The sequence below is a fragment of the Vulpes lagopus genome, chromosome 23 (assembly GCF_018345385.1).
Source record: "Vulpes lagopus strain Blue_001 chromosome 23, ASM1834538v1, whole genome shotgun sequence".
Classification (NCBI taxonomy): Eukaryota; Metazoa; Chordata; class Mammalia; order Carnivora; family Canidae; genus Vulpes; species Vulpes lagopus.
The window spans coordinates 21,391,293-21,416,799 of NC_054846.1; the positions used below are offsets into that span (position 1 = coordinate 21,391,293).

The 25,507-nt window shown below is 40.0% G+C and overlaps 1 protein-coding gene and 1 non-coding gene across 2 annotated transcripts in view; one reads left to right on the forward strand and one right to left on the reverse strand.

Moving 5' to 3' along the window:
• The window catches only part of FREM3 (FRAS1 related extracellular matrix 3), a 96,233-nt gene that overhangs the window by 33,214 nt on the left and 37,512 nt on the right, over nucleotides 1–25,507 (forward strand). Inside the window, 2 exon segments of the mRNA XM_041737973.1 lie at nucleotides 22,644–22,794; nucleotides 25,167–25,286. Coding sequence (XP_041593907.1) covers nucleotides 22,644–22,794; nucleotides 25,167–25,286 — 271 coding nt within the window.
• Nucleotides 15,288–15,394, reverse strand: LOC121481735. The gene has a single exon (XR_005985393.1). It is a non-coding gene; the product is annotated as a U6 spliceosomal RNA (small nuclear RNA).

The window sequence follows — 25,507 nt, forward strand, 5'->3', positions numbered from 1 at the left end:
TTTGGTTTGGTTAAGACCTGATTTGTGACCCAGTATGTGGTCTATTCTGGAGAAAGTTCCATGTGCACTTGAGAAGAATGTGTATTCAGTTGATTTTGGATGTAAAGTTCTGTAGAAATCTGTGAAATCCATCTGGTCCAGTGTATCATTTAAAGCCCTTGTTTCTTTGGAGATGTTGTGCTTAGAAGACCTGTTGAGTGTAGAAAGCGCTAGATTGAAGTCACCAAGTATAAGTGTATTATTATCTAAGTATGTCTTAACTTTGGTCATTAATTGATTGATATACTTGGTAGCTCCCACATTTGGGGCATAAATCTTCATGATTGTTAGGTCCTCTTTTTGCATAGACCCTTTAAGTACAATGTAGTGTCCCTCTTCATCTCTTACTACAGTCTTTGGGATAAACTTTAATTTATCTGATATAAGGATGGCTACCCCTGCTTTCTTTTGAGGATCATTTGAATGGTAAATGGTTCTCCAACCTTTTATTTTCAGGCTGTAGGTGTCCTTCTGTCTAAAATGAGTCTCTTGTAGACAGCAAAAGATGGGTCCTGCTTTTTTATCCAGTTGAAACCCTGAGCCTTTTTATGGGGTCATTAAGCCCATTTAGGTTCAGAGTTACTATTGAAAGATATGAATTTAGTGTCATCATGATACCTATTCAGTCCCTGTTTTGTGGATTATTTCCTTGGACTTCCTCTTTCTTTTACAGAATCCCCCTTAATATTTCTTGCAGAGCTGGTTTGGTGGTCACATATTCTTTCAGTTTCTGCCTGTCTTGGAAGACCTTTATGTCTCCTTCTATTCTGAATTAGAGCCTTGCTGGATAAAGTATTCTTGGCTGCATGTTCTTCTCATTTAGGACCCTGAACATATCCTGACAGCCCTTTCTGGCCTGCCAGGTCTCTGTAGAGATGTCTGCTGTTATCCTAATACTTATCCCCATAAATGTTATGGATTTCTTGTCTCTTACTGCTCTTGGATCTTCTCTTTATCTTTGTAATTTGCAAGTTTCACTATTAAATGTTGAGGTGTTGAGCGGTTTTTATTGATTTTAGGGAGGATCCCTCTATCTCCTGGATCTGAATGCCTGTTTCCCTTCCCAAGTTAGGGACGTTCTCAGCTATGATTTGTTCAAATACACGTTCTGGACCTCTGTCCCTTTCAGAGCCCTCAGGAACCCCAATTAATTTTTCCTTCTGAGGCTGTCATTTATTTCCCTTATTATTATTATTATTTCCCTCATGATCTTTTGTTTTTCTCTTTTTCCCTCAGTTTCCTTCCTTGCCATCAACTTGTCTTCTATGTCACTCACTCATTCTTCTACCTTGTTAACCCTCATTATTAGGACTTCCAGTTTGGATTGCATCTCATTTAACTGATTTTTAATTTCTACCTGATTAGATCTAAATTCTGCAGTCATGAACTCTCTTGAATCTTTTATGCTTTTTTCTAAAGCCACCAGTAGCTTTATAATTGTGCTTCTGAATTGACTTTCTGACATTGAATTGTAATCCAGATTTTGTAACTCTGTGGGAGAGAGGACTGTTTCTGATTCTTTCTTTTGTGGTGAGTTCTTCCTTCTAGTCATTTTGCTCAGTGCAGAGTGGCCAAAAACAATTTGTACTGGAAAAAGGAGAAAAAGAGAGAAAAAAAGGAAGGAAAAAAAAAGGAGGGGGAACAAACAGAAAACAAAAAACAAGGGGGAGTATCCTCTGATTCTGTATACTATAAATCCCTCGACTTCCCCTGGAACTTTCCAGTGCTGCTTGGTCAATAACTTGCTTTTCCTCTGTCCTCTAGCTGGTGTTCTGGAGCAGGGGCCTGCTGTGCCCATTCCCAAGTGTGTGTGGATTCCCAAGTGTGTGCTCCTTGGGGAGCTGCCCAGTCCCTTGCCAGGTGCATGGCTCAGTGGGAGCTGTTTATCCTGTGAGGCCCCTGCTCATTCCCAGGTACAAGGCGACACCAGGAGGAGGAACAACAGTGGTGGCGGCTAGCTCTCCAACTCTGGAGTCTGCTCCGGCAGCAACTACCGCAGCTCCCAGTCCACAGGGGCCTGGATGCTCCAGGGGTGGGGGGCGCCCCGCAGCAGGAGCGTCCTTGCTGCCCTGGGCCCTTCCCGCCTCCGCCTCTCCCGGGGGGAGTGCCTGATCTTGGGCTGTGTCACCCGTGCCCTGGGCTCCGGGGCCTGTGCTGCTGGAATCGCACCCCCAGGGCCATGCAGCGCCCCGCCCCCTGCCTGCGCGGAGCTGCCGCCAGAGCCACCACCCGAGCCACAACCCGAGCTGCTCCCGGCCCCCTCCGGCACGGGCTCCAGGCCTCTAGGGAGCTCGGCCCGGTGTATGGCGCGCTCTCCCCGGGGCACAGGTCCTCTGTTAGTGCCCCTGGGAGCCTGAGGGCATCCCTGCCCCTCCTGGGATCCTGCCCGAGCTCCCTGCGAGCGCCTTTGATCCGAGAAGATTGGTGAAGCTCCTGCTTCTCCAGGCCTGGGCTTTCCTGTCCTGGGGAGACTCCCCACACAGCTTTAGCCTGGCCCCTCCCCCTTGGATGCTTTTTTATTTCTTTTTTTTTTCCTGTCTTCCTACCTTGATAGAAGCGCAAACTCTTCTCACTGTAGTATTCCAGCTGTTCTCTCTTTAAATCTCAGACCGAATTCGTAGGTTTTCAGGATGATTTGAAAGTTATCTAGGTAAGTTGTTGAGAACAGGTGACTTGAGGACCCTACTCTTCCACCATCTTGCCCCGCCTCAGATTCCTTAATTGTTGTTCTGCAGACTGAATTTATTTTTTTTTTAAGATTTTATTTATTCATGATTGAGAGAGAGGCAGAGACACAGGCAGAGGGAGAAGCAGGCTCCATGCAGGGAGCCCGATGTGGGACTTGATCCCTGGTATCCAGGATCGCGTCCTGGGCCAAAGGCAGGTGCTAAACTGCTGCGCCACCCAGGGATACCCCCTGCAGACTGAATTTAAATCAGTATTTGGGGACACCTGAGTGGCTCAGTAGTTGAGCATCTGCCTTCGGCTCAGGTCGTGATCCCGGGGTCCTGGGATCCAGTGCAGCACCAGATTCCCCACAGGGAGCCTGCTTCTCTCTCTGTGTGTGTCTCTGCCTTTCTCTATCTCTGTGTCTCTCATGAATAAATAAATAAAATCTTCAAAAATAAATAAATAAATCAGTGTGTATCTTGCTAGAACCTACTAGAGAGATTGTCTGCTGGCCTTGAAGAAGCAAATGGCCACGTTGCAAACTACCTGTTGAAAGCCCCATGTGGCAGGAAACTTTAGGAGGCCTCCAGAGGCTGAAGGAAGCATCCAACAATAGCCAGTAAGAAGTTGGGACCCCCAGTCCCACAATACAGGAAAATGAATGTTGTCAATAATCTGAATGAACTTGTGTTCTGAACAAAAGATTCACAACAGCCGTGTTTTGGTTTCTAAAAGGAAAGAAAACTTTATTATCATTATAGAAACCTAATAGAAACAGAAGAGGAAAGGAATCGACACACAGATGAAGGTAATAGTAGGCAATAAATGAGAATAAGCCAAAGTTACCCAGATTTGGTACTTACAACATCCAACCTCATCAGCTGGGGAAACCCCGTGGAGACACCCAGGCTGGAGTCCTAAGTGAGAGGCCTGGGCCTGGGCAGAGGGTCCTCCCCTCAGGTGAGACTTCCAACTGACCATCCCCATACAGGTCATATTTATAGGGCAAATAACAGGGTTTGAAATTAAACATTTATTTGCCTATGTGCAGTTTGGAGCAACCTGCATTTCTGTTATTGTGTTTCTAGATTTCCAAGCTCTGTCCCGCCCCTAGATTCCATTCCAGGGGGCCAGCCCAGCCTGACACAGGAGGGAATGTGAAACAAGATTTGCAGCTCCTGGCATCCAAAACAGAAGAGCCAGTTCTGAGCATGCATGGTCTTCACCTTAATCTATCCAAGTCATGATATCCAAAGGGACTGAATGAGATTTTTCTTTCTTTCTTTCTTTCCTTTCTCTCTCTCTCTCTCTCTCTCTCTCTCTCTCTCTCTCTCTCTGGCTTTTCTTATTTTTTCTTTTTGTTATAATTACATAACCTAACTCATTTATCATAGGATAGCAATTTTTCAAGTGGTAAAGGTCACACTGATGTTTCAACTTCCTTCAGTCTTCCGATGGCCAACATTATTGATGACAGAAGTGGTTGTTGTGGGTCCAGGTACCATCAGCTACAGTTTGCACATAGGAAGCACTGTGACATATCCCCACAGCTTATCTTTTCATCTTGGTTTCAGAAGGAGTAAGTGTAGCTGGCATGCTGATTTCAATTTTCTTCACCATTTTCCTGAGGGAGGCACCATAATAGGTTCCATATTTACTGATGATTCTCACCTTTTTGGTGCTTTTAGCCATGTCATCACAAACTAGGTCTGAGTCCAGAGAGCTGAATGGGATTTATTTCTATATTCTATTAAATTTTCCAGATTTATTTTCAATTGATCATTATGGCTTTTAAAACTCTTATATATTATTATTTTCTTCTAAAGTAAAAAAAAAAAGTCCATTTGAAGGAATAGTTCAGTTATTATTAAAATTATGTCTTTAGAGCACAGCAGGAAAACCAAATAAATAGAAAGGAAACTGGCAACATTTAATATTAAGCACAAAATGGTGAGATGCCATACACAGCCGGGGACTTATGAAAAATTACAAAAGATAGAAAAAAATTAAGCCATTAGTTCTTCAGAGACTAGAATAAATGTAGCACTAAGAATTGGTCCATTAAAATGAAAATATAAAAATACTGAATTAAAGTACACAATTCCAGTTAGTGCTTAACAGATTCCTTTGCCCTATGCCATCTGTTCCTTCCTTTCTTCCTTTATTTTCTAAGAAGTATAGAGTGAAGCAGATGATTTTAGGATGGCTTTTATTTCTTTCTCAGAGGTCAAAGAGTTTTCTGATGTCCTTATTGGGTGCTCACAATTCTAATTACTATAGAAACCAGTTCTTTGAGGGTCCAATGAACTCGTTAATAAAAGAAATAGATGGGGCAGCCCTGGTGGCACAGTGGTTTAGTGCCACCTGCAGCCTGGGGTGTGATCCTGGAGATCCGGGATTGAGTCCCACATTGGGCTGCAGTCCCCATGGGGCCTGCTTCTCCCTCTGCCTGTGTCTCTGCCTCTCTCTCTCTCTCACTCTGTGTCTCTCATGAATAAATAAAAAATAAAATCTTTAAAAAAAAAAACCTTTAAAATAAATAAATAAATAAATAAATAAATAAATAAATAAATAAAATATATGTACAACATTTTAGTCAATTACTTTACTAATCAGTACCTACTGAAATGGAAGCAAAGTTACCCTCTGTTAGTAAATGAATTCTAAGGCTCTCCAGTCTCCAGCATCCTGTGCTGTGCCTCTGAATTTGCACATCCCTATCATGGGCATCAGGTGCTTTTCAGTGAAACTCTGAGTTATCTGAAGTATACAGGAATTGGGATGTTGATCTTTTGTAATGTATGTTTTCAACCATCCTCTGAACTCCTGTTGAATTCATAGGATATCAAAAGTTTCTATCTTGCTTGATTCATGTACAGGAAGCCAAATGCTTAAAGAAATTTAGCAAATGACAGAGAAACTATCTAATGATGAACATTAACTCTCTGCTTCTAGAGTCTGTGACAATTGGAGTAAAACTAGCAACATTTTAAAGGGAGATGGGACTTTAAGTTCTGGCTTAACACTGTAGAGATATATTACTTACCTGGCAAAAAAAAAACAAAAACACCTAGATAAATACTGAGTAATATAATAGAAACATATGAATATTATTGAAAGAAATACTTACAGTGCCTGGGTGACTCAGTCAGTTAGGCATCTGCCTTTGGCTCAGGTCATGATCCTGGGGTCCTGGGATCAAGCCCTGCATCAGGCTTCCTGCTCAGTGAGGAGTCTGCTTCTCCCTCTGCCCGTCCCCCATGCTTGTTTTCTCTCTCTCTCTCTCTCTCTCTCTCTCAAATATATAAATAAACAAAATCTTTAAAAAATGAAAAGTAAAAAATAAAAGAAATACTGAAACCACTGCAGTAGTCAAATAAATGAGCACTGAGTTTACTGTGTTGCTAGGCAAGGAAATACACATCAGTGAGGAAATTCAGAGTGGTTCACTGAAAATGAAGAGTCAGACTCATATATCCCAGAAAGAAGTTCATTGTGTGCTAATTAAGAACCAAAGCCTACATACAGGGGAAGGTGAAATGATTCCACAGAACTGATATAACTGATTAAAACAAGTCCCATAGTTCATTGACCATGGAAGACTAGCATACCAGTCATTGATCATCTTTAGCTAGTGAGTGCTTTAAATTCATAGCAGTTTATCAGTTATGGCTGGTTAGAACCAACTATGGGAAATGTAGCATCAACTTTTGATATCTCCTGGGTAAGAGCTGCTACAAGTACAAAGCTCACTTATAGTCCTTCCTGTTGATTTTCATCTATCCAGACAAAATATGGTGACTATAGAAGGATATGCTGGGATCCCTGGGTGGCGCAGCGGTTTGGCGCCTGCCTTTGGCCCAGGGTGCGATCCTGGAGACCCGGGATCGAATCCCACGTCGGGCTCCCGGTGCATGGAGCCTGCTTCTCCCTCTGCCTGTGTCTCTGCCTCTCTCTCTCTCTGTGACTATCATAAATAAATTATAAAAAAAAATTTAAAAAAAAAAAGAAGGATATGCTAATTATCAGATTTTCAGGTGTATACCACTTTTTGAGGAGGAGAGCTAATTTTATGCAACATCACAATTTTTATCAGAGTCCCTTCAGACCCCTTTTGCTCTATAACCATCAAAGGTATTAACAATTGGAATAGTAACTATGCAACAGCATTTATGATTTTGTTAACAATTGCCATGACAACAGCAATAATTAGAAACAAGGATAGAAAGAGCATAACTAATATGTACAGGATACCCCCAACCAGCTTCCTGTTTTGCTAAGCCTAAACTATGAAAATAGATGCCATAGATTGGTTTGTTCAATTTGAACAACTAGTTGTTTTGCTCTAAATTTTATGCAAGTCATGAACTGGTCCTAACACTTTCCCCCAAAAGCAACAAAAGAAGCTAACCAGTGTGAAAACAGAACTCTGGTTGGCCAGTAAATAAACTGGATCAATTCTGCTATCTAGTACCATTATAGCAAGTACATGGAGGCTCATATATGAACTGTGTACTGTGTATATAGTTTCATATGCAGTGACAGACAAGGTGAGAGAAAGATTTGTATACAGCTTCTAATGTAGGTACTTTAAGCCATGATAAAAAGCCTCATAAAAAATATAAAGTGAGGAGTGTCTTCAATTCTTCCAGGAAGGCCTACCTATCCTCAAAAGTGTGATGAGAGAAAACGACATCTAGAAAAGAAAACTAGAGGCCAATGTCTACATATAGATGCAATTAAATCCTAGCAACCCAAATTCAGCAGTACACTAAAGGACCCCACACCATGATATAGTGGGATTTATCCTGAGGATGCAAGGGTAGTTCAACATACACAAATCAATCAATGTGATATGTCACATTAATAGAATGAAAGAAAAGAATCATTTGATCAACTCAATAGATGCAGAAAAAGCATTTGACAAAATCCAACATCTATTCATGATAGTCTTAAAATATTACGCAAAACAGAACATATCTCAACATAATAGAGGCCATATATAACTAAGCCATAGCTAACATCAATGATGAAAAGGTGAAAGCTTTTCTTCTAAGATCGGGAATAAAACAAGGGTGTCCATTCTCACCATTCCTATTCAACAAAGTAATGGAAGTGCTAGTTAGAGTAATCAGGTAAAAAAAGAAAGAACAGAATTGGAAAGGAAGAAGTAAAATTGTCTCTATTTTCAGATGACATGATTTTATAATATAGAATATCCTAAAGATTCAACCAAGAAATCCATTATATATAATCAATAAGTTCATTAAAGTAGCACAATACAAAATTAACATACAAAAATTAGTCATGTTTCCATAGATCAGTGGGACAAAATAGAGAACCGAGAAATGAACCCTCAACTGTATGGCCAACTAATCTTCGACAAAACAGGAAAGAATATCCAATGGAAAAAAAAAAAAACATCTCTTCAACAAATGGTGTTGGAAAAATTGGGCAGCCACATGCAGAAGAATGAAACTGGACCATTTCCTTACAGCATAGACAAAAATAGACTCAAAATGGATGAAAGACCTAAATGTGAGACAGGAATCCATCAAAATCCTAGAGTAGAACACAGGCAGCAACCTCTGTGACTTCAGCCACAACAACTTCTTGCCAGACACATCTCCAAAGACAAGGGAAATAAAGGCAAAAATGAACTATTGGGACTTCATCGAGATAAAAAGCTTTTGTACAGCAAAGGAAGAAGTTGACAAAACCAAAAGACAACCGACAGAATGGGAGAGGATATTTGCAAATGACATATCAGGTAAAGGGCTAGTATCCAAGATGTATAAAGAACTTATTAAACTCAACACCCAAAGAACAAATTATCCAATCAAGAAATGGGCAGAAGACATGAACAGACATTTCTCCAAAGATGTACAAATGGCTAACACACATGAGAAAATGCTCAGCATCACTCAGCATCAGGGAAATACAAAATAAAACCACAATGAGATACCACCTCACACCAATCAAAATGGCTAAAATTAACAAGTCAAGAAATAACAGATGTTGGCAAGGATGCAGAAAAAGGGGGACCCTCTTGCACTGCTGATGGGAATGCAAGCTGGTGTTTCCATACTGGAAAACAGTATGGAGGTTCCTCAGAAAGTTGAAAATAGAGCTACCCTATGACTTGATAATTGCTCTACTAGGAATGTACCCCAAAGATACAAATGTAATGATCTGAGGGTACGTGCACCCCAATGTTTATAGCAGCAATGTCCATGATAGCAAAACTATGGAAAAAGCCCAGATGTCCATCAACAGATAAATGAATAAAGAAGATGTGGTATACATATACACACAATGGAATACTACTCAGCCATCAAAAAATGAAATCTTCCCACTTGCAATAATATGAAGGGAAATCAATCACAGAAAGACAATTATCATATGATTTCACTCATATGTGGAATTTAAGAAACAAAACAGAGGATCATGGGGGAAGATAGGAAAAAAATAAAACAAGACAAAATCAGAGCAAGAGACACACCATAAGAAACTCTTAGTCATAGGAAACAAACTGAGGGTTACTGGAGGAGAGAGAGGTGAGGGGATAGGGTAACTGGGTAACAAACATTAAGTGACGTATTGAGAACCGGGTATTGTATAAGTCTGATGAATCACTGGCCTCTACCTCTGAAACTAATAGTACATTATATGTTAATTAATTGAATTTAAAATTTTTTAAGATAGGGAAAATAAAGAATGTAGATGTTGGATTCCTAAATTCCTAAATACACTGGCAAAATGAAAATAATAGGCATTCATTTGCAATGACATGGATGGAGCTAGAGATTTATAATGCTAAGTGAAATAAGTCAGTCAGAGAAAGACAAGTACCATATGACCTCACTTATATGTGAAATTTAAGAAATAAAACAAGCAAACAGGAAAAAAAAGGAGAGAGGGAGACACAAATCAAGAAACAGACTCTTATCTGTAGAGAACAAACTGATGGCTACCAGAGGAGAGGTGGATGGGGAATGGGTGAACTAGGTGATGGAGATTAAGGAAGGCACTTGTCATGAGCACCAGGTGATATATGGAATTATTGAGTCACTATAGTATATACCTGGAATTAATATAACACTGCATGTTAACTAACTGGATTTAGGTATACTTTATGTAAAGACACTCTTAAACCTTTGTGTTTCATCTCTAATCTTTCCTTGCATTTTCAAGCAGTTGTAAAGTTTCAGTCAGTTTTATAAACATAGATTTTTCTTTTCCACCTATTAATGTTGTCGTTTTGAAGGATCTGAGTTTAAAGCTTCATAAAAGCTCTTTGGGCAAATTAAGTAGATTAAAATGGTTCATGTCTGTCACAGGGAAAGGAAAAAACTCTTCCCATAGAATTCATATCACAATGGCTGTGTGCTAAATGCATCTGACTGGATTAAAATAAGCAAACCAAACAGGAAGATGGGGTCCAAACATCTAAATATGATTAAAAGGACATGTTGGAAGATGCTTGCCTCTAGAATACTTTTAAGGAATTGATATGCCTTGTAGATTGAGCTTTCATCTTAACACTTTAAAAAGAGCAAAATTATAAAAACTATATATTCTTATATATATCAGTCTTATTATTGCCACTTAGAATCATATACTGGAAGACCAGAAATGACCTCAGAGATTATACCCATATTTCAAAAAAATTTTTGTTAGTTTTATACCCATTTTCATATTTCAGCATGTTTGATGAAAGATATGGAAGTGAAGCCTTATCTTGAGATTTTATCATAAACCTCAAGGGAGCTACTAGATTGGATTCCATTTGGTATGGAATAGGCAAAGAATAAATTGAGAAACCGCTTGGTAAATGCTGCTTATGCAATCCTCATTCCTTATGTTTTAAATTTTTTCGATATAGTGTATACAAATACTAACTCGTCTTCCAGGAGCTGGAAAGAGCTCATGCAAACACAAAGACAAAATAGAAATACAGGAGAGGCAGATATGTGGGAAGACCAAGATGAAAGAAGCAAGGAGGGTCTTTGACCAAGCAAGCACATGCACACAGTGGGGAGGAACAAGTGTGAAGGAGACTCAGAGATAACGGAAAGCCTAGACAATTCTGTGTTAGGCCCTAGTCACATTTCTTTCCGCTTTTGAATGCCTCCTGATGATTATATATAATTGTATCCAATGTCAAATTATACAGCAGCATAATTCAAAAAAATATGTAATCCAAAGTCTTCAAAACAAATTTTGTTTTTGTAAAATATATCTTAAGCGATTGTTACACTGAATTTCCCTCACCGTTACTACAGCAATGGGTTGGGTCTGTCTATTCTGCCATTTTTTATTCTGTGAATCTATAACATCATTGAACATGATGCCTAACAGAGCCACTTCCAGTTTCCATAAGGGTCTATAACATTTATGGATCTGGCATTTGTGGCTTCAGTGGTACCCACTGGAAGTGCTTATAGCTTGTGCTATAAAAACGGCATTTTTATTTCTAGAAAATAAATACTTTACCCAGGAGTTTGTAAATTGAGTGGAAGCATTTCGTTTATCTAGCAATTGTTGATTTGCGGTCTGGCAGAAAGGAATTGCTGACAAATGAAATCCTCCCCAGGGAAAAAACTCAGCATCTATTCTTTGCATGATAAGTGCTTGCCAAGAACTGGGCTAATGACATCTGTTGGCTCCCTGGCTTGCCCATTTTTATAATGCCTGGGCTAATGATGCAGATGACACAGAGAGAGGCTGTGGTTTACCTTAACTTCCAAACTTTCCTCTCTAATTATTGTCTTGTCAGACTTCAAGAAGAACTCTATGAGAGGTCATTCCCCATTTATTTAGAGCTTAGATGGTTCCAGGGTTTTGCCTAACCCACTTACAAGAGTGAATGAATACACTTGGCTCTATAATCTGGGCTGTGACAAGTACTTTATTTTTATGCCTTCACAAAGCTTCCTTTTGACACTTTTTTCATGTGGCTGCTTCCTTCCCAACTCTTACGGATCAAATTGCTTTTGGAACAGTCTTACACCTCCTTTGAGATAACTATGGACATAAGCCAGGATGGGGATGTGACATTTATCTCTTTCTTTGTAGGAGAATGAGTGATTTGAGCTCTCACACCCATTATTTCAGAGGTGCTAGTCACCAACGTTAGAGTAGACCCCCTGGAAGATGTGTTCTGTAAGATATGTGTAAGAAACTGTAGGGCCTTGCCCTGGCTACGATCATGTCCCCCTAAGGTATAGAGTGCACTATGGTTTTTCAGGAAATATTCCTTTTCATTGTATATACATGTATAATTTTTATTATACTATCTCACTTCTAATGCTAATCAAGTACAAACTTATATACCTAGTGTTATGTCAGTTTCTAGAACATGAGCAGGACACTGAACTGTGGGGGGGGGGAGTTAAATAATCTGTACTATGGAAATGTAAAATAATACTTTTATTATTTTTTAAAGGTTTCTCTAGAGCTAGACCCTCAAACTTAAAGGGCAGTTCACCACCTGTACACACGGTATTTTGTAGAAGAGGCTCTAGCTAAGAGTATAAGAACCTAGAGTGCAGGTTCTGGCTCCCTTTCTAACTAGAATAAAACTACATATATATATACTATGTTATCACTAGATTTTTAAAAATCATTATCTACATTCTTATTAAGCAAGGTAATATATTATTTACAGATTGTACATAGGCTAAATTATTAGCAGTGCTCCTTCTAGTCTTTAAATCTCTGTTTAGGTCAGCTTTTCTCCAGGAGACATTCAGTCATTCAACAGGTATTTATCAAGCCTCTGTAATTTCTAGGCTCTGTGCCAAGTGTTAGGGACTCCATGGTGAAAAGCAGCTACCGATATGGGAAGAGAACCAGACATAGAGACAATTCACTGCAGAACTGTGAGTGCCACTAGCAAGAAGTTATGTGCATGAGTGGCAGAGATGAGCCATCACTCAGGAAAGTTGTTTCAAGTAGCAACGTTTCAACTGAGCTTTGAGGAATGTGTGTTTTCAGAGCTGGGAAGCCACACTGTTAGCTTCACAACCTGCATATAACTTAGAACAATCTCTCATAGACTCCAAAGACAGCAAGAGAGGTAGGAGCTGATGAGGAGGTAGAAAGGATCCAGATCATGGAGGGCTTTGCACATTTTTCAATGTATTGACTAGCTCTGTGACCTTGAGTGAGGCACAGCTACTGACCCTCAGGGACTCTACTTGTCGAATGTCAAGTATGCCCACTTCCACTCTTCAAGGTGGTGGTAAGCATTGGATTTTCACATGACATCACAAGTATGGAAAATGATTTGATTATAATATGCAGATGGGGCTACAATCACACCTTGGGAAGTGCTGTACCCAGACAGTTTGTGTGCCTTCCCAAGAACTTATCCTCCTCACACATGCCTCTTGAAAGCTTAAAGTTCATACTTCATTTATCAAGTTTATATACCAACATACGCGGAGTAACATTATTTTTCCAAACTGGGGCATAATAAGTTTATATGTTTTCTTTGTTGCTGTGACAGTGCCACCCGCCAAGGGGGACAGAAAGCATTATGGAATGTTAAACCTGGAAGGAACTCAGAAAAGTTCTAATTCCACCCCTCATGGGATAGAAGAATAATAAGGTTCTGACAAGGACCCAGTTGCTTTCTTTGGCTCTACCTAGATCATATCCAAAATTGAGAATGATTATTCTGATCTCCAAAGAGGAATTTGCCCTATATAGTGCATTGCATTCTATTTCCATTCCATTCCATTCCATTCTGTTCCGTTCCATTCCATTCCATTCTCTGGGAGGAAGAGTTTGCTTCAACATCTTCCTTGAATCCTATACAGTCTTGAGATAGAAGAAGGCACCATGTTTTCTCCCTTCCAGTTAAGCCATGTGGACCTCCAAATCCCAAAGAGAAATGGCCATTGCATGTGATCATACAATCAGTATATTTTTACTTTCCTAGTAGTTGGAAACCTCTGCTACTGCAGTCTTATCCCCCCCTTTTTTAATCCTCTAAAATCTTGCTTTGAGAATATTTTGGGTAGTTTTGTTTTGTGTCAAGAGTAGGATATGGTGCCCCTATTGAGGCATGCAAAAGAATCTTTAAAAAGCTTCTGGTCTTTATTTTTTCTCACTCCCTCCACTGTGCTAATATTCAAGAACTCTATTTTAGGAAGGCAAGAAAGGGCACAGAAAACTTGTATTGTTATTCAAAGCAGTAACATATTGGGTTTTTATTCTTCAAAATGGAGAGCCAAATATATATCATCAAGACAGTCCGGAGACATCTCCAAAAAGAATACACCAAACACTACTTTCAAACTGCATTGCACCTGCCAACCCCTACTGCCTTTCCTGCCCACCTCCCCCAACATTTCCAAAGATTACAGAAATGGACAGGGAAACACGGTCCAGGAGGTGACATTACCGTAGTTTAGAAGAACACAAGGAGGGGCCCCTGAGTGGCTCCAGTTGGTTAAGTGTTTGCCTTTGGCTCAGGTCATGATCTCAGGGTCCTGGGATCCAGCCCTACATCGGGGCCCCTGCTCAGCAAGAGTCTGTTTCTCTCCTTCTCCTTCTGCCCCTGCCCACCTCACATTCTCTTCCTCCATCCCTCTCTTTCTCTCTCTCTCTCTCTCTCAAATCAAGGAAGAAAAAAAAGAATTCAAGAAGAGAAATGACTGCCACTATCTCATCTGTTTGCTCTTCTCTAGTCCCCCTACTTTTATGAAAAACCAAACTACCTGTTGTGCCTCAAAAAGAGAATGGATATGCACCTATATGTTGGAGACTCCATCTCTCCTTCCCAGCTTTGGCTTGTGGGTGGTTGCACCCTGAAGCATTGAAGGAAGAATCGGAATCAGTCAGGCCCATAGAATTATTGAATAAAAGTGAATTATGCAAAAGAAATGGAGGTGGAATAATTTCCTGTTGTAAGCAGGGGATGTGGTGCACCTCACCCGACAAAACACATTTTTCAAATGACTACCCACAGCCCCAGAGACACTAAAGAGAGCTAGAGGAAGAAAATGGAAATCTGTCTGACATTCAGTTGCACTTTTTGCCTTATCTAATTTTGCTAATTCTTCTATCTCAAGTTACTTTCTTTTCCCTGAAATTATAACTCTAAATGGGAGAATACATTGTATTTATTATATTTAAATTCTGGACATGCAGCTTAGTTGTACACGGCATGCCTCAATTCAGGGTACCACATTCCATCATAATGGGGCACTGTGAAGTGTCTTCCACAGACAAATGATATTAACGAACACTATGTGACAATTGATAGAGGTATTATGATGCGGTGCATAAGAAATTCAGATACATTGTAAAGTTGGTAGCTGTAGAAGCTAAATGCTTATGATGATGAAGCTATTTGCAAATGTCAAAGAGTAGTAAAAAACATAAGAAGAGTACTAGATTTTCATTGAGTAATTATTAAACATTTAAGATCAGATATCCTAGTCAATTAAATCTTTTTTTGAAGTTCAAAGCCATAAGCCATTACCATTTGACAATAGTGGCTACCTTATCATTCAGTACTGTATTTTACTCATTTGAGAGTCAGCATTTATTATTTATTTATTTATTGTACTATGGAACACTTCATGAATTTATGTACCATCCTGGCACAGGGGCCATGCCAATCTTCTCTGTATCTTTCCAATTTTAGTATATGTGTTTCTGAAGTGAGCACAAGAGTCAGCTTTAAAAAAAAATTATTTATTTATTCATGACAGACACAGAGAGAGAGAGAGAGAGAGAGAGGCAGAGACAAGGGCAGAGGGAGAAGCAGGCTCCTCGCTGGGATCCCACTGTGGGTCTCAATCCCCGGACCAGGATCACGCCCTGAGTGGAAGGCAGATGCTCAACTGCTGAGCCACCCAGGTGTCCCTATTAGGTGTATTTTCAAAATTGTCTTTAGCAATATAATCTTTTTCATTTTAAGAGTTTCTTTATTTTTAAATTATTGTTTTTAAAAGACGAAATTATATCAGAAACTAGAATGGTAAATAAGTTACATCAAAATTAAATCTTCCTGAATATAGTAAAATACTTAGTGTATATTTCCTTTTTTTTTTTCTTAACCCAAGAGAAATGATCGTGAAAATGTAAATGCCTAACATTCTTCAATTTAAGAGGTTAGAAATTTGGCAGTTAGGTATTTTTCTCTGTTATTGTTTCCATAATTTCCTTCTAAGCCATTCTCATTCTGAAATTCACCTTTCTACTTCTCTTCACCTCACCATGCACTCAGATCTTTCCATTGTTCAGACTGGTCCTGTCACTCCCTGTTCACCATATTCCATCTGCTTCATCTCCTTTGTCTCTTATTTTTCTTTTTCTTTTTCATTGGCCTATTGCATGCTTCCTAGCCCAGCACCTGGCACATATTAGGCAGTTCGTACGTGTTGGTCCCTCTTTACTTCCATCCTCCATTCTGAGCTTAGAATAATAGAATGTTAATTTTATCGCACATAGTTATTTTCTTAACAATTCATTCTCCTGACTCATGAAGGAAAAAAAAGGAACTTAATAATTGGCTCAAACCATCAGAATGACACATCCATACTTCCCTACCTACCTAGGCCCTCCCATCCAGTGCCTCCTGTATACCTGTCTTTACCTCAGCCTAACAGATGAGGGAAGAAGGATGGAGGCACTTGCCTCAGGCAGAGAGATCAAGTGTGGGAGGGCAGCTGCCAGTCTTCCCTCCTAAACCTGACAACCTCATGCTTCCCCTTCAAAATCTGCTCAGAAAAAGTGTGATGGGAAACCAGATCCCACAAATATAACTCTTGTCCCCAATTTTAAACTCTGATTTTCCAACCAAAAAAATAGTTCACATGTACTTGATATCATGTCCTTCCAATTTTCCTCAGATTAACTTAGATCAGGTTATGTTCCGAAATCAATAAGGAATGTTTGGTTATCAATGCCAAATTCAAATCCAAAAGGTTGCTTTTGTCATTCTCCTAAAACAGGAATATTGAACATAGGAAGATTTTTATCAGAGATGCAATAAAATCCTTTACACCCATGGTTCTCAATCAAAGGTTCCTCTCCTCCCTTAGGTAAGACATTTGGCAATATCTGGAGACAATTTTTTTATTTTTTTATTGTTACAGTTGGAGGACAAGGGTGGGTAAGGAACTGCTGTTGGGATCTAGTAGGTAGAGGCCAAGGATGCTGCTGAACATCCTACAATCCACAGGATGACCTCTCACAACAAAGTCTCATCCAGCCTAACTGTCAGTAGTCCTGAGGTTGAAAAATGCTGTCCTAGAAGTATAACCAGATATATAGCTGTGATAGTTTGATATAGCAATAACAAAGTATCAGCCTTGGATAAGATTATAGTTATACTCGAAACTTCTATTTTTTTACTTCTAGATGATAGTTTTATATCAGATTTCCACACTGGGTTAAAACTAAAACTAAAGGCTTCTTATTTTCCATCTTGCTATTTATTTTCCTTCCCTGGCTCCCAAATGCAACTGTCCCCAAAGTTTAGATCTTGTTCCTCTTTCTTTATAGTTATTTCCTCCTTGAAGTGCATAAGATCATCTATGCAAAGTCTTACATCAATTACTTTCATGCAATCCAGCATCTCTGCACTCTTATTCAGTATACATTAAACCTCTCTCATTACCTAGAATGTAATTGTTAATGCATCAGCTGGCTGGCTGCCTGCTTGGGTCCAGGGAAAGGAGCTGCACCTGTGCCGAATGCGCCCAACAGAAGCCTGTGAGGGCATGGCTGAGGCCTACGTAACTTTGTCTCTGGACCCCACTGAGAGGTACCCCAGTCATGTCTCCCCACCTTCTGTCCCCCTCAGAACTCCCTGATTTCCAAAGCCGAGGGCCTATAACAGACCCTCACACTGGGGCCTCCCTCTTAACAGGGGTTCCCTGGCCATTCCAACCACCTCCTCTTTCTCATATTCCATTCCCCTCTCCTCTCCACCTTCAACCGGTTCCCCAGCAACTGATGGTGCACAGCCAACCAACCGGGGAGACTGAGAGCCACACCTGCAGAGGCAAAGTGACTGGTACAGAAGTCCTTTCCTCCATGTCCCCCCTGGCTTGGAGTTTCAAAGTCCACGGACCAACTGGTCTGAGGGTAGAAAAGGGTAGGACGTGAACCGGCTTCTTCAGGGCCCCAGGATGTCTGCTGTCAGGTGCTCAGTCGGGACGCTACTACTATAAATGTTTTTGTCCACTTCCACAAGTGCATGGGTCCTTTGAGAGGCGGTGCCTGACAAAATACAGAGATTATATAATATCTATTTAGCTCTCTATTGTTACAATTTTAAAAATTGAGCTTTAGGGCACCTGGGTGGCTCAGTGGTTGAGCATCTGCATTCGGCTCAGGCCATGATCCCGGGCACCTGGGATCAAGTCCTACATCAGGCTCCCTATATAGTCTTTGCCTCTCTCTGTGTCTCTCATGAATAAATAAATAAAATCTTTAAAAAGAAAAGCCTAGGCTTTAAAACTCCCTTTCAGAAACACCCAAATATACATTTCTCACCTTTGTAACTCCCCAAAACCTTTTTCCCATACATCCACATATCCAAATAGCTGATGAACTTGGACTTCTTACCAAACTTTCAAAGCCAAATCTGAAATTAAAACTCACAAGCTGTCTTCCCTCCTGACTTCTCTGTATCTGCTCATACTGGACAATTCCTCCAGCTGCCTGACTTGAGCTCTGAGTCATCTCTAATGGCTCTCCTCCAGCGTGCTGGCTTCTCGTCCCCCAAACCTGTCGATGCTCCTTTATTTCTCTCTAAACTATTCTTTCCTTTCCACTATCACTGCCCAGGTGCTTAAGCCCTTTCTGCCTCTGTTTGATTTGACACATCAAATCTGTCCACATCCTCTTTGAAGGAATTATACCTTGTGTCAAATGACAAAAATAATACAACTGAGCAACCAGTTTGATATAGTTTATTCAAGGGAAAGCAATTCATGGACTGGGGGAAACTGTGCCTTGAAAGCAGTGGAGCACCGTTCCCAAAGGATGTGGGACAAGAGCAAGTCTCACAGAGCGTTAGAAGAGGCAACTCAGAAACAGAGTATGATTGGCTAGGAGGTTGGAGATTTCCTTATAAGGCTGGTAGGTTCTATTTTCTAGTAAAGCAAATTAGCTATAGTTGAGCTGAAGGCTTATGATTGGTGTATGTTGGGTTTCCTTGACAGGTGTTTCAGGTAAACACAGGCCAACCTTGGTTTAGACTTGTGACATGGACTGGGCCACTGGGGGGCCTCCATTTTGTGGGTCCTGGTGTACAAATAAACTTTATCACTTGCATGTTTTTTGATCCACAACACCTAGCACAGTGCTTAGCACTGTATCTGCTGATTGGCCAGAATTTAATTATTTATGAGATGTGTAAATGAGCTGGTAAATGGTCCTCTGTACCTAATTGACTTATGCATTATGCATTAAAAAATACTGATTTGTATTTATTTTCTCCTGTCTCTCCATTAAAATGTGTGCATCGATGATAATACAACCTTAATGTGACCCGTTTCCTGAGTGGCAGGCATCGTGCAACTCATTTCCACCTTCTCTATCCAGGGTAATCCTTAGAACTCTGCGAGAATGATATTATTCATGTCATTGTTATTGTTATCATGCTCATTTAACAGTCAAGGAATCTAAAATTCAAAGGTGTTTGGTAACTTTTTCTGAGTTCATATAGCTAATTAGTAGCAGATACTATATTCAAAGTCCCTGCTATTTCTATGCCACCTAGCTGCTTCTTTGTATTATCTACACATTTTATTTTATTTTAGGAATCCAAGTACAGAAGAATTACTGGAGACAAGAATATAAAAGGGGCCCTCTCTATTTTCACCTAGTTTTTGCATCCTAATATTAAAGTTAAATACCGTTTAGATATCTCTAGATCTCTGAGCCCTCTTCTCTGAGAACTGCCTTCCTCCTCAACCTCACATTGCAGCAAGGCCACAGCTGTGTGTACTTAGGCCCACTTTTTTTTTTTTTGAGAAATTCATATTATATACATTTGGGATGTGAAAATGTTTTTGCCTCTAATTCCTGATCCTTTTTTATCATACACATTTTGATCCAAAGGGTCTTGTTTGGAATAGATTTTGCCCAGTTCCCTTTTGCAGTATTTGAGTTGCACTGACGCAGGAGCATTGATCATAGGAGCAGCAGGTCAGAGTCAAAAACAGAGCACTGGATTAGAGATTTACAGTCCAGACAAGACCCAGACCTTGCCACTACCCTGCATAAACCTGGTTAAGTCACTTCATTGTTCTGAAACTGTTTGCCTAGATTTACAAGGAGACTCATATTTGTCCTACTCTGTAGTGTGGTAGTCAGAATAAAATGAAGATTAAATGAAAGAACTTTGAAAAAGAATAAGTAAACATAGACTGTTATTTTGACTCATAATTTCAAAATCCAAAAAACTATATACTTGAATAATTAAAGTGGTTTCAAACTAGAAACAAGACCAATATCTTACTTTTTAATAACATGAAAGGATTTCTGGTATATTTGTCTTATGTTTTCTTGTATTTATTAGAATATCCACAATAATATTAATAATGTTATCTCTAAAGAGAGAGAGAAGATAGATGGAGAATAAACATATGAAATCCATCAGGAGCATTTACCCTGCAGTTATACCTCAGTGAGTTCCTGGGACACCAAATTGAGCACGATTTGTTATATAATCAAATTATAATTTTAGCTGTATGTCCTTTTACCATCCAGTGATGGTTTTGGGAAGAAGGGAATTCTTGCCCTTGTGCTACAATGGATGGGCAGGTCACACAGCTTTTCAAATTACTCTCAGATAATAACATCTTAACAGTCATATTAAATCAAAAACTGTGTTAATCTGGTCATTAGAATTCACAGCCTCAAGCAGTAACTAAATCTCAGAACTTCTATGTTAAGCCTTTTGTGCAGCTATTAGCCAGAACCTGTAACAACAGAGGACAGCAGAGGCCAGCTTCCGCCCTTTCCATGCTCATGGTTCTCCTCGCTTCCTCACAAGGTTTCGATCCTTGGGTTAGCCCCAGAGAGAGAGAGAGAGAGAGAGAGAGAGAGAGAGAGGAGAGATGGGGGGCAGAGCACAGTCTGGTAAGGGAAGTATTGTCATCTGATGTTGGGGCCCCTGGATGGCAACTACTTAACAGTGACTCTTTCTTTAGTTGATGTTTTCATGAGTTCCTTAAAGATTCCTGACTCTGGAATCTGTACCTCCTTGTCTTTTACTGGTTCTGCAGTAAATCTGGTTGTCAGCTTCTAGCTTCCTTCCGCTGAGATCCCACTGCCTCCTCAACAGGTTCTGTTGGACAGATGACCCACCTCTGGCCCACATGCATGCTTCCTTTGTCCTACTCTTCATAGATATCTAATTATGTCCCAGATGCTGGCCCCTCTACTCTCCCTTCCCTGCCAAGGCTACATAAGCTTTTTGGAGAATGCATTAGTCACATGGACCTACAATTACAGAAGGACATGTCAACCCTCCAAGAGGTTTGTGAAGCCCATACCCTCTAGGCTGGAGGGGAGACTGCAGCCCTACTCCATGCCACACCCATCTTGGGTGGTGGTAGAGATTCTCACTAGTTTTTTCTAAAGTGCTCTTCATAAATCCTCCTTTCTTATCTATATGCTGCCTTTTTTCTTTTTTTTTTTTTGCTATGCTTGATCTGATTTAGGGGTTTAGTAGTTGTGGAACTGACTAGTAAAGCTCTGTTGTAAACTTTGCATATGGTAGTCTGCCCACATTCACTTTGTTACACTGGTGCATCAGCTGCAACTGAGAGAGCCCTATTTCAACATCCTTTTACTAGTGGTTATTTGTAACAGCTGCTCCCCAGTTGAGGCAGACCTGCTTTTTCTTCCAATCCACACACATTGCACAATGCCAATATGGGGCTAGGCTGCCATTATCAAAGAAGCCTATGACCTAGTGTGGACAAGAGCAAATCAGATAAAGCCTTATATCATTGTCTCTTGAACTACACTTGGACAGTTTTAAACACTAAGATTCTAAGTTCAAGACACCATACCAGAGCCTCACAGTGATAAAATAAGGAAATATAATGTGGGCTCTGCCCTGTCTTTAAGAAACTTCCAGCCTGGGACGCCTGGGTAGCTCAGTGGTTGAGTGTCTGCCTTTGGCTTAGGGCCTGATCCTGGAGTCCTGGGATCGAGTCCCACAACCAGCTCCCCGTAGGGAGGCTGCTTCTCCCTCTGCCTATGTCTCTGCCGCTTTCCACGTGTCTCTCATTAATAAATAAATAAAAATCTTAGAAAAAAAAAGAAAAGAAAACCTCCAGCCTGTTGTGAGGGCAAACGGATACATGAACAATACAAAGGCATAAACAGAGGGCAGAGGAAGAAAATGAGAGGAGGCGGGGTGAGAGGAAGCAAACAAAGGAAGCAGTGAGCAAAGGATGAAAGTGTTGTATATAAATGGAATTTAAGACTACCAACCTTTGGCTCTTCGGAATCTAGTGTATAAAGCCTTTTAAGAATAGACCCAGGCGAATAATCCTGCATTAAGCAGGGGGAACAGGCTTTTTAGATAGTGCTCATGACACTCTAGAAAAGCAAAGCACTTCTCTCTATATAAAAAAAGGAGCAGGGGATCCCTGGGTGGCGCAGTGGTTTGGCGCTTGCCTTTGGCCCAGGGCGCGATCCTGGAGACCCGGGATCAAATCCCACATCGGGCTCCCGGTGCATGGAGCCTGCTTCTCCCTCTGCCTGTGTCTCTGCCTCTCTCTCTCTCTCTCTGTGACTATCATAAATAAATAAAAATTTAAAAAAGGAGCATATATTTTGAAATCCTTGGCTTTAGAAGCAAAATGCAAACCCTATATTAGATGATTTTTCTATTTAATTCTGCAACTTTCATCCAACTTCTCCTTTACCCTTATCAATTGCAGAAGGAAATAAGCTAACACATCAACATTACCATCTAAACTGGGCTTGGATTTCTTTGGAGAAAGAGTACTACATTGTAGATAAAGACTCCACGTTCTTAGAGGTAACCCTCACACGCAGAGGGTATCTTAAAGAAACATCCTTTATCAGTAAGTAAATTTAGACTGCTTGTTGGCAATGGGTAATGGAAATGTGAAAATTAGGCTTAAAAATAATTATGAGAGAATAGATTGGAGAAGAATCGACAACACCGCTTGGGGGAACCTCTAAAAAATGTGTGAAATTGTGCCATAGTTTTTACTCCACACAAGTTACAGGCTTAAATATACACACCAGCTTTTCATCTTCCTCCTCCTAATTGCACCCTTCTGGAAGGTTACAGTCTTTCTCTCTTTTTCAACCCAAAAGATGCCAAGAAAAATAAAACATTTCATAGCCATATACCACAATCCCCAAGTCACTCAGTTTCTTTTAAAATTGTTTTTAAGCATATGATACATGATTATCCTTAGTTCTATCTATTTCTTTTGAAAAATTATTTGTAAGTACATGATATATTATTATGTTTTGTTGTAGCTATTTCTTTTGATTATACATAATTGTTTTCACCCTGCTACTAGGTTCTAAATTCTTCCAAAACATGTACAGCATCAAATTTTTCTGTGTTCTACAAAGACCTATGCCTTCTTGGGGTAAACAGATGTATAAAACCCACATAAAAAAAAAAACATAAAAAAACCCCACATAATACATGTCATTATCATCATTAATATTTAACAATATTCTAATAATGCATTAGATTTTTATGACATCTTTAACTGCCAAAATTTTCAGAGATCATTTTGTCTTTATTTTCATAACCTATTGGGAAGACAGATAGGAGTGTGTTATTTTCATTTTACAAATGAGCATTCTGAGTTTTGCAGACATTTGGCACCCAATCAGAGGCCTGCCAACATATCAAAACTATTGGATAGAAGCCAAGAAGGTTATGGCTGAGGATAGGCAATCAAGAAAAGGCAAGCTTTCCCCAGTCTTTTCTCTAGGCCTGAGGCTCTGGGATAGGACTGCTCCCCTAGGAGAAAAGGTCAGCAAAAGAGCACTCTCATTTCTGGGTGGCCCTTAGCCTCAGTTTACACTGCAGGTTACTTGGTCAACACACAGCAGAACTTGCTGTAGGAATTTTAGCTGAAATATACTCCTTTTCTCTTGTAGGGTTCTGTCATTATAATTCTTTACCTCAGGGATTTCTCATGGGCACAAGATTTGGGTTATTATGTCAGGAAGTATTTTCATATCCTATTCAAGAAATAAACTCGTTTAACTGCCCAGAACCACATGGATGGTTGTAAACTCCTCAGAGAGATGTCCCCAGCCTCTATCTGAACCAGTCCCTCCACCAGTGCTATCCATGTGCTTTGCATTATTCTTCATAGCACTGACCCTCCCAAGCTTGCATCATATGCCCATCTGTCCATTGTCTGTCTTTCCCAGTAGATTTCTAGTCCCATTAGGGCAGGCATCACAACTTGGGTTATGCCCAGTTCTGAAAACAGCATGAGGCATGTGGCAATCACCTGATATATGTTGTTAAGTGAGCTACATATAATCAACTCATCTGTCCTACAAAAAAAAACTACTTAAAACCACATCAACACCACAGGAGAGAACCTTCCTCAGTGCTCCCAGAAGCCCTCCTAATCCCCTCACCCCCACCCTATGCTGGGGCTAGCAGTCAAAAGGCAGGAGCTAGAAGAAAACAAGACAAAGCAAAACAACTGTAGGGTTTGAATTTCTGCTCTGATACATATTCCCTTTTGTGATGCTCTCGTGACCTTTAATTTCTTTATCTGTAAAATATCCATTTCAAGATTTGTTTGTGGATTTAAATAAGATGAGCGTGAATCAATCTAGCATAGTCTCTGGCGCACATTAAATACATAGTAAATGTTAACTATCTTTCACCAGACAGAATTGAAATCTTTTATTTCCCCTTGTAAATCTCTCAAGGATAGTAGTGGTTGTACCTAATTCAGCATTGCTTCCTTAGCACTTCACACAGAGCTAATGCTCTCCAAATATTATATAGTCAGGTGTCTACTCAATTTATATAACAGTGCCATCTACCCGAACTTGGTAGGACACCACTCCCTCTTCCTTATCTTCTCTAATTCCAACATATGGCCAGACAAGGCTCTTCCTAGATATTGGACATTCATTCTCACTAGGATCGATGGACGCTTTCTTCAGCAGTTTTGAAAAGTCAACACGAGCTCTCTTATCTTGGAAATTATTTTCACACTTTACAGGTTTGGGTGTCTTTAACAAAATATCAGATTCTCTGAGAATGAGACAGAGGGAAGGGCAAAAGGAACTATTCGTTTCATTTTATGTAAAGTTTGTCATAATAGCTGGTATCAGGTCATGATATTTGACTTCACACATTCTGATGTGTGAAGACTACAGAGTCTTCACCTTATGATGGGACCCAAAGAGATTAAGTATAGGTATTCTTTCTTCATTAGGCCTTTATCTGACAATAAATAAGAAGCTTCAGAGACCTTCCAGATCATTCTGCTGAACCCTGTCATGGCTGCACTGGAATTTCCAGAAATGGCAACTGTTGAAATTATAGACCCTGGTGATGGTATGTGGTTTCTGTTGGTATGGCTTATTAACCAGTACATGTTCCTGGCTCCATTTCCAGCATCCATACCTCCTCAGGCTCCATAAGCCACCAAACATGTTCATACCATCTAGGATTTAAAGTGAAGTAATCACTTTAAGGCAGTATTTTTCCTTTGCTCTTAGGATTTTTGAAAAGGAATATAGGAGATTGAAACAGACATGACTTAACCAGCATTCC